Raw genomic sequence first — 10,700 nt, 5'->3', positions numbered from 1 at the left:
TGGATTCCTACCCCATGTACCAATTCTTTATAAAATGCACTTGGTCTCGGAATGAATTTGAGGGGTTGTGATCACGATTGGAATTGGTACGTCTGTTTGAGAACTCATCTGGTATGGATGATTAACACCCACCACAATACCGTGTCATGTGAACAGACCCGTGATCTGGCCCAATGCAACTGAAATCAGTCAGCAGTTTTGATGCAGTTCACCAGGATTTGTACCAGGTGGCTGGGATGACATGACAACTGCAACATTTTTGTGTCCGTGTATGTCCTACTACTACAATGGCCCAATTTATCACCTTATTGTACCCTGTTGTGAACAGGGAACATTGTGGCCCAAACCACACACCCAACTGGCTGGTCAGGCCTGGCATTCAATAAGAGGCAATTTGGGCAGGAATTTGGAATTTGCTGAGTGCCGGACCTCACTCGCCTACTTTTCATCAAAGACCCTGTGGGGTATTTAACACCCACCAACTACCAATGGGTGCATGACCAAGATATGAAGAAACAAAGAAACAAAGAAAAAAAAAAAACATTATTGATGGCAGTCACAATATGATTGATGCAAGTGAATCCATAATTCCTTAATTTTGCACAATAAAGTCTATGAACATGGTTTCATACAAATACTATCTTTTGAATGTTGAAGTGTGAAATTATGGATTTCTTTCCAATACAATTTGTATCAGTTGAGAAGAGGGGCCTATTGTTTGACCCTATTATTAAGTAGCACAACAAAGCAGACTTTCAAAGCCATAAAAATTTATTTCACATACAAAAGATATAGATGTACACTATATAAACAAAGAAAGATAATTAAAGTTTGAACTAAAATTGAGAGCCACTCAAAGTATCAGTACATGAGGCATTTATCAAGTAAAATTATTTGGAGAGTCGGCTCTGATTTAGTCATTTAAACTCCCTCAAGTAATCCAGCTTTGAGGATGCTCTGTCGTCCTTAGAGTTCGGCTTTGCTCCAAATTGATGAGCAACTCAATATGTGTATTCCAAATTTAAAAAAAAGAAGAAGAAGAAGCTATAAAACAGCGATGATAAAGAAGTGAAAGGTAATAATGGGCTACAGCTGCCCAGCTAAGAGACAAATGACATTCAAGTTATTCTCTTCGACATTCAAACTGAACTGAGTATATACTTATGCATTATCCAAAGTACAAACTCAATGCCCCTCACTCACGATGACAGCTCTTGCTAAAAACTCACAATTTAATTTAAAACAAAAACTTCAACAAATGTTTTCCCCATGTACGTACAGAGTACATTTTCTTATTTAGATTTGCACAAAAATTGAAAGCAATGCATACATGGAAGAAGAAAAGGATAAAAGCAATTCGAAAAGAGTAAGAAAAGAGGGCAAACAGAGGAAAGAAACCGCCCCAAAAAATGGCAGAATTATTGACTTGTGTGATACGTCGATAGACCGGAATAAGGAGTCATCACGCCAGCACCACAAGATGACTTCCAATCTTGCAGCATTTAAAACAAAACAGAAATAAGATAGTATCTTGTCAGTTTGAAGGGTGTAGGATTCAGATGGATGCGATTACACGATATCATTGCGCATTTCTCCAGAATGACGCGACTGCACATCGAGAGGTTGAGGTTTGTTGTGTGTCATGGATTTCATTAACCTTTGTGAACATATGTGCGTCCAAAAGATATTTTGATCTTTTGGAAAAAAAAGTCTGACGGAAATGTTGAAGCAAGCTTTTGAGGAAATTACATTCTTCCTTTCTCAGGCATTCGAGCGATTTAAGTAGTCACTCATCGAGACGAGGCACGTACAAAGGAAAAGCATGTTATCGCAACACTAATCACATTTGCTAGTATTACCAATAGATGAACAGCTATCCAAAGCATTGCACTCAGATTGTTGTACAAAACAACGCACCGACAAATGGGAATTCAAATAAAATGGATTTATCAACATGACATGGCCTGGGCAAATAATGCAACATTAGACCCACCACCTTGATCACCAGACATTGTTCCACGTGATGCTTTAGTTTCCCCAATGCTGAAAAATGCACAAAAATATGCCAATTTTTTTTTGTAATAAATAAGGGAGAAAAGAATTGAAAGAAAACAAAGAACCACACGAGGAACAAGTCTGAATGCAAAGTAACACAATGAGAATAATATCACATGTATTGGCATTACATATGAGCATGCACAATGGATCGACAATTCCAAAGAACAATTTCAATTCCACGATTTAAAAATAATACAATACTAATAATAATGATCTCGCCTGACAAGATCATCAAACCCGCAAGAAGAAACTCAACCAGAAATATTCTATTAAATCCCTCAACAGTGCTGTCTGGGAAAAAGAAAATAAAAAAATGGTCATAACACTGCATTGCAACTCGTTTCCACAACAAAACAAATGATATTTTCAAATTAAAATTCTGCCAAAACTGAAAGCAGATTGGCCAGGAAAGCATGAACCCATACGTGCGTTTGGCAATTTGAGGTGTTGACAAACTACTTGAACATCATCCAGAAAACAAAGACGGTTGAGAATGGTTAAGAGTGATTTTTTTTTTTAAAGGCCCCAAACAAATTGGTATACTTACTGACTTACTGACAAGGCCAAGGGATATCAAAAAAACGACAACAACAAGATGAAATCAAACAGCTGCATCAACAGATGGTGCAGTTCAAATTATCAAGCGGAGAATTCACTCTGCTGATCAAGCAATTCGGCATTACTCTGCACATTGTAGGACGGCTCAACTATTTCGTTGTGAGGTTGGTGCCTTCTGCAAGAAAGCAGTTGGCCTAAGGTGCTGAGCAGCTCGCGGTCTCGGCAGAAATAAATTATAGGGTTTACGGCAGAGTTTGAAAGGGCAAGGGTTAGGCAGAATTTTTCAGCAGCATTCAGGTCACATATCTGCTTGGGACACAAGACGTCGATCAACAAAATGACCATGCCTGGCATCCAGCAAAGCACAAAAGCACCTGCAAACAAAAATAAAAAAGGAGAAAAAAAAGAAGCTTCAATCCGAGCGATACGTGGGGAAAAGCACGCAGCACACCAAACAATACAGAGAAAGGACAAGAAGAATAAACATTCAATATATTTTCAACATGATCGCAATCCACTGAAACACACTGTCTAACATTCAACAAAACTTTGTACACCGATAGTGAAGAAGTGTTGCTGCTGGTGTGCTGGCCGGTCTTGCGCATATTCATCAATGGCAAAACGCTGAAATCACAGAGGATCTTCAAGAGACCAAAAAAAGGTGAAAAAACAATTGATGGTGTTCAATTTGGCCTGCAGGTAACCGGGCACGATATTCGCACCATTGCAAACGGCAGCTGAGCAGGACACTGTTGGCATTGCCATGCTGAAACAAAACCTCAATTGATTGCATTCATCAACTGTTTTTGAAAATACACCAGGACCCCAACATTTGTGGGGGGTGGGAGGGGGGTACGTTGTGGGAAAAACCCGTAAATGTTGAAACTGCGAATGTGGGGGCAGTTTCAATGGGAAATGGGGGGGGGATACGTTCCGGGGATTTCCCCACCCGCGAAAAATCCACGAATGTCAGGGAAAAAAATCCGTGAGCGACAAAGGGGGATAACGTTGTCGGTTCGTAGCGGGTCCTGGTTCAAAAGGGAAAGTTTTTTAAAGTTTAAAATGTTTGACCACGAATGCACAATTACAGTTTCATTAAAGATGCTTACAAAGCAAGAAAACGACAACACCAGGTACCGTTTCCAATTTATTGAATACATTTCAAAGTCTCTTAACCATACCATACAACAAAATGAAGAAAAAAACAAAAACGACAACATCATGTACCATCTCTATTTTTTTATTAAACAAACACAGCACACATAACTTTGCAAAATGATGAAGATGAAGATGAAGATGACGAGGAAGCCGTTCAGTCCGTGAAGTGGCCAGGAGCATTGTCAAGCAGCAGTACCTTCAACAAAAGGTTCTTTCCTGCCTCGTACCTCTCGACCAAAGTAACAAAACAGTTATGAATCCAGTCCATAAAAAATTTCAGACATCACCCACACCTTCCTGTTCGCCTGCCACAACACGGACAGCACCTGCTTGTTTTTGTTCCTCAGTACACACATGTTCAGGTAACGGTAGAGCATCATGGGATTTACGATGAAGTCCCCTTTGGCATTGGTGCAGAGGAGAAGGGATACCCAGTCCTTTGTGGCCTTGAAGACTGCTGCTTTGCTCTCGCGTTGTGAGATGAACATTCTGGCCAGCATCTTTTTCCAAAACAAGCTGGTCTCATCAACGTTAAAGATCTGCTCCAGCTGGTACCCCTTCTCGTCCATGAGGCTCGCGAGTTCTACAAGGAATGCCTTGGCCGCATCGTGGTCCACAGAGGCACACTCCCCTACGATCTTGACGTTGCACAAATTATATCATGCCTTGAAGTGGTGGAACCACCCCTTGCTTGCTGCAAATGGGCTGGAGGTTCCGCTTGGACCCGCCACGCTTGTGCTTGCACCACACGCGCCAGAGAGATGGTCGTGCAGGAGCTTCGCCTTCTGCCGTATCAGTAGTCCACTTAGAGGCATACTCTTCTGAGAGTTATCCTCAATCCTTGGGAGTCATTTTCGAAGAATGAACGGACCGAGGCAATACACAGGTCAGAGCAACAGGATGAGAATGATGATGATCCAGGATGTGGTCAATAGTCTGTACATTGTTTGCAGTGGATTTTTATGGGTGATGATGTATTCAGTAGCTGATAATTAATAGATGTGGCAAGCGGTTACTGTATAATTAGTCAGTATGTAGCGAACTGCTAATTACACTAATAGATATGTTGAACATTTTCATTCTTTAACTCACAGGACATGACATCTTTCCTATCTGTTAGCAGATTATGCTGAGCGTTTCAAAAATGTAACCGCTCAGATTGTGCTGTTTGTAGCAAGATGGTGATTTACACTGAGATGCGCTGAATGTTTCCATTGTGTAATGTCCATATGTGACCACCTGGTAATTACTGGATACATCAATAGATGCTGTTGGTGTTTTCATTCTGTAAATAACTCACGGGGGGGGTGGTGTCACAGGGAATGCCGTGTTACATTGGTGAGACATCCCGCAAAACTGTTTGTGCTGCGAAGCTACAATACATAGCATAGAGTACCGTATGCATTACATGGTGAGACGTCCCGTGAAACAATGTTTATCGCACGAAGCCACAATATGCGTACAGTAAGCAGGTCATATTCGCGGCTCATGGAAGACATGGTTTTTTGCGAACGCACAGTATTTTATTGTACATACAGCTGCTTTGTGGGTGGCTTGTGAAAGATATGTTGTAGAACTGTTATACTCACGACTCGAGAATGAATGAATAAATAAATAATTAATTAATAATAATACAAAAAAATAAAACCGTGAATACGCAGGGCAATTTCCCACAAATGTAAGAGCATGTCGCAAATTATCAACCGCGAATGCGAGGAACCCGTGAATGTCGGGGTCAGAATGTTTACGGTTTCAACTCACTTTCCTTGGTATGCAGACCTATCTACCCAATTAAATATTGTCTATTTTTTGTGAGATTTATTTCACAAAAACATTCCAATACATATTTTTTAAATTCAGCAAGAAGTATCATTATTATCATCATTAGCCTGTTTTCGGTAGAATGCATGATGTGGCCTCACTCAACATGGGTTGGCATAGGAGCACAATCATCACGCTTGCCAAATGTGGGTTGGCAAGTATTTTGAATTTGTTGAAGGTTGCGGTGACAACTCATCTCCTCTTCGTGAATTGGAGTTGGCCTGATCACAAACGGCTTTAGTTATTAATCGTCTGTTAAAGGACAGATTGGGTTTGGGACGATTAGCGTCTGCAGAGAAAGCACCAAGCATCCGGCACAGTGACCCCGTCGATCCGCCATTTGGGTACTGGATGTGAGGATGTACCGGCACGTCGTTTAACCGGCCCAGACATTCCACCGGAGCATGGTAAGGCTTCCCTCTCCCTACCTGAAGTCATTCCACTCTGAACCCACACAATAAAGTTGTCTATTTGTGTCCATACATTATTTCAATCGTGTTCTGCATTGATTTGTTTATTTTGTAAAGGTTAAGTTCGCGTGACAATTCCCCCCCCCCACCATCAACGGATTCCCTCACTTCCCCCCCACCTCCCCTCCCCTTCCCTTCCCTCCGGCCGCATAAAAACATTTTCTCGTTGATATCAAAAGTTTGCATCATGAATTGTGTTCAACACCAAGTGAATCGCCATTAATGTTCATAACTATTTTTTTATAATGTAGTCGCTCGTGGGCACAGTGAGCTGGTCGGACGGCATAGTAGTATTGATATTCAACGAATCATCAGCCAGCATTGTGACAAGCACTCATTTATTCAGCAATGGCTACCTCAATGGACAGTATCAACTGTGCCTCCAGAAAAAAATAATAATTGAATATTTGGGCATTAAAAATAAATTGCAAATAATCGTAACTGCGAATAATATGCAAACTTCCGCGCCACGCACGTATGTGCACGCGAGAGCGAAGAAACGGCCTGTGTGGTTGTTTGTTGCTCGCGGTTTGAATATTTATTTATTTTTACAGGCACGTACTAGTAAGAATAATAATAAGAATAATCTATCTATAATTCCAGCAATGTGTGTGTGTGTGTGTGTGACCGCTGTTTCTTGACAACCACTGGTCCGATCCAATTGAAACTTGCCAGGTATATTGCTGGGGCCCTGTGGATGTACCTTTTCAAGGTTTGATATTCATCGGGCAAGTGCGTCCCAAGTTATGGCCATTTATTTACCAACCAATGAAAGGATACGGTGCTGCGTAGGCCGGTGCACTGCCGGTCGACGATGACGTCACGTGCCGTGCCGTGCCGGTTACGATGGGGATCAGTGCCTTAGTTACCGTGGAGTAGGAGTGGCAATGGTCAATGGCAGCGAATGTCATGGCAAGCAAAGACAGGGAGGTAAACTTGATTTTAATTAACTCTGTGTGTGTAAGTATCACAGCAGTTGTTACTTCAATGCAAGCGATAATTCGTGGAATGCATGTGAACATTCCGTATGGGCACGCACCACTTCCGGATAGTGACGACTTAATGTATTCTAATAATTTCTCGATTTCTTATGCGCATTTATAGATAAACACAATTGCCCCAATCCAGTCGTCGTTTACGAGAGCAAAGGAACGGCCTGTGTATTTGTTTGAAAGTTTTTGTTGTTTTTTTTTTTTGGGGGGGGGGGTTGCACGTACAGGCACGCGAGAGCGAAGGAACGGCCTGTGTGTTTGTTTCTGGCTCGCGGTTTGAAATTTTTATTTTTTGGTTTGCACGTACGGCCACACACGTACAAGTCTATCTATAATTCCAGTATTCTCTGTGCATCTGTCTGTGACCACTGTTTGACAATCCGATCTGGTCCGATCTCATTGAAACTTGCCAGGTATGTTGCTGGGGCCCTGTGGATGTAAGTAGGGTGAATATACTGGTTCTGGCTCACTTTTTCCCCATGTAAATGAATGGGGGATTTTCAGCGATTCATATTTTTTTCCCTAAAAATAAACCCCCTTTTTATCCCAAGGTATATTTATTTGTCTCCCCTTTTAACCTGGAGACACTTTTTTTCCAAATAATCCATGTAATAAGATAAAGATTTGTTAAAGGTGATTCGAAAGAAATATCTGAAACGTCTAAGCCTCGGGACACTATCAAATAACCGATGCATATTGTTTAGCTCACTCAGTGAACCTATAAAGATTTGTTCATTCTCAAATTCCTTCAATAGTTTAATTTTCTTTGCACAATAATCCCGATCTAAAATATTGAAAAACAAAACATTTGAATCTTTATATTTTTTAAGATACCCCTTTTGTGCCATTACGAAATGATAAACTTCTCTTAATGATCTCATCTGGCCACCACCCGAGTTGCAAATCATTTTTGTGTATAAACCACGCCATAAAAAAAGTTTTGTTTCAAATGTTTTCAGTTCATGCCGTGAAAATGAGGAAGTGTTTTTTTGACACGGTCGTGCTGTGAAAATGAGGAAGTGTTTTTAGACAGTCATGCTGTGAAAAAAAAAACAGGAACTATTCTGTGAGACAAGGTCTCGTGTTTATATTTTATCTCAGAACACGAACTGAAAACATGTTTAATCAAAACCATTTTAGGGTATTTTAAGTATGTTTTAAAAATGATTCATACAATTTGAGAATATATCTCCCAGTTATTTTCCAAGCTGTCTCACCCGAAGCATCATTTCCTGTGGCCACACCCAATGATTAAGCAATCTCCTCATCGTTGCTTTATAAGTGATTCGCCAGACAAAGTTTCTGCCAGACGGGATTTTCATTTTTACAACTGAGACATGAGCGATCTTTCTTCCGCGAACAAAACAGCTCAACACAAAGTTGGTAAGCCTGTGTATAGGTTCCTCTTTGAACGATGAAGCAATTGATTAAAAATTAAATCGTGATAATGCGAAAATATATATTTTTTCCTGGCAGGTCCTTGGAAGAAGTGGAGTTTACATATCACGATGAGGTGCATCAAATGAATGCTTATTGAAGAGGTCAATGATTTTAGAAGAGAATTGAAAAACATTTATAATGACTGGTACGAAGTCTTATCACTGCCTCTGATCTCGAATGAATTAAACCAATGGTGAGACACGTGTGTGTGTGAATATATGTATGTGTGTGTGTGTGTATATATATATATATATATATATATATATGTATATATATATATATATATATATATATATATATATATGTATATATATATATATATATATATATGTATGTATATATATATATATATATATATATATATATATATATATATATATATATATATATATATATATATATATATATATATATATATATATATATATATATATATATATATATATATATATATATATATATATATATGTATATATGTATATATATATATATATATATATATATATATATATATATACATATATATATATATATATATATATATATATATATATATGTATATATATATATATATATATATATATATATATATATATATATATATATATATATATCTTCTTCTTCCTCTTTCGGCTTGCTCCCGTTAGGGGTCGCCACAGCGGACCAACCGTCTCCATTTCGCTCTATCCTCCACATCTTCCATTGACACTCCAACCACCCGCATGTCCGCCCTCACCGCATCCATGAACCTCTTCTTTGGCCTTCCTCTTCTCCTCCTGCCTGGCAGCTCCATCTTCAACATCCTTCTCCCGATATACTCCGCTTCCCTCCTGTGCACATGTCCAAACCATCTCAATCTCGCCTCTCTCACTTTGTCTCCAAACCGTCCTACCTGCGCTGTCCCTCTAATATACTCATTTCTTATCCTATCCATCCTCGTCACTCCCAACGGGAATCGCAGCATCTTTAACTCTGCCACCTCCAGCTCTGCTTCCTGTCTTTTTGTTAGTGCCACCGCCTCCAAACCATACAACAGAGCTGGTCTCACGACCGTCTTGTATACTTTCCCCTTCACTCTTGCAGCTACCCTTCTGTCACAAATCACTCCTGCAACTCTTCTCCACCCACTCCATCCTGCCTGCACTCTTTTTCACTTCTCTCCCACACTCTCCGTTACTTTGGACAGTTGATCCCAAGTATTTAAACCAATCCACCTTCCCCACCTCAACTCCTTGCAACTGCACCATACCACCACCCTCCCTCTCATTTACGCACATGTACTCCGTCTTACTCCTACTGACTAGCATTCCCCTTCTCTCCAGTGCGTACCTCCACCTCTCAAGGCTCGATTCAGCCTGCTCCCCACTCTCCCTACAGATCATAATGTCATCTGCAAACATCATAGTCCATGGAGACTCCAGTCTGATCTCGTCCGTCAACCTGTCCATCACCATTGCAAACAGGAAAGGGCTCAGAGTCAATCCTTGGTGCAATCCCACTTTAACCTTAAACCGGTCCGTCATTCCTACCGCACACCTCACCGCTGTCACACTGTCCTCATACATATCCTGCACGATCCTCACACACTTCTCCAACACTCCCGACTTCCTCATACAATACCACAACTCTTCTCTTGGCACCCTATCATAAGCTTTCTCTAAATCCACAAACACACAATGTAACTCTTTCTGGCCTTCCCTATACTTCTCCATCAACATTCTCAAAGCAAACATCGCATCAGTGGTGCTCTTTCCTGGCATAAACCCATATTGCTGCTCACAGATCGTCACCTCTCCTCTCAACCGAGCTTCCACTACTCTTTCCCACAACTTCATGGTGTGGCTTAACAACTTTATCCCTCTGTAATTTCCACAGCTCTGCACATCACCCTTATTTTTGAAAATCGGAACCAGTACACTTAATCTCCACTCCTCCGGCATCCTCTCACTTTCCAAGACTTTATTAAACAATCTGGTTAACAACCCCACTGCCATCTCTCCTAAGCACTTCCATGCCTCCACTGGTATACCATCTGGGCCAACCGCCTTTCCACTTTTCATCTTCTTCATAGCAGTCCTCACTTCATCCTTACTGATCCACCCCACTTCCAGATTCACTATCTCCACCTCTTCCAACCTTCTCTCTCTCATTTTCTTCATTCATCAGCTCCTCAAAGTACTCCATCCACCTTCTCAACACACTC

At 40.5% G+C, this 10,700-nt stretch overlaps 1 protein-coding gene across 4 annotated transcripts in view; it reads right to left on the bottom strand.

Moving 5' to 3' along the window:
• Window positions 1-1,719: 1,719 nt before the first annotated feature.
• Window positions 1,720-10,700, bottom strand: part of LOC147025287 (lysophosphatidic acid receptor 1-like) — a 62,840-nt gene continuing 53,859 nt past the window's right edge. For all 4 annotated transcript variants that reach the window (XM_085886141.1, XM_085886139.1, XM_085886142.1 and 1 more), the window contains exon 3: window positions 1,720-2,990. In XM_085886141.1, the coding sequence (XP_085742267.1) occupies window positions 2,698-2,990 (293 nt within the window). In that variant the 3' untranslated portion in view covers window positions 1,720-2,697. The remainder of the gene's footprint in view (window positions 2,991-10,700) is intronic.

This window comes from Eptatretus burgeri, chromosome 6, assembly GCF_056783735.1.
Source record: "Eptatretus burgeri isolate ZD-2024b chromosome 6, Ebu_testis_v1, whole genome shotgun sequence".
NCBI classification, from domain to species: domain Eukaryota; kingdom Metazoa; phylum Chordata; class Myxini; order Myxiniformes; family Myxinidae; genus Eptatretus; species Eptatretus burgeri.
This window is presented reverse-complemented; position numbering and strand designations above follow the sequence as displayed.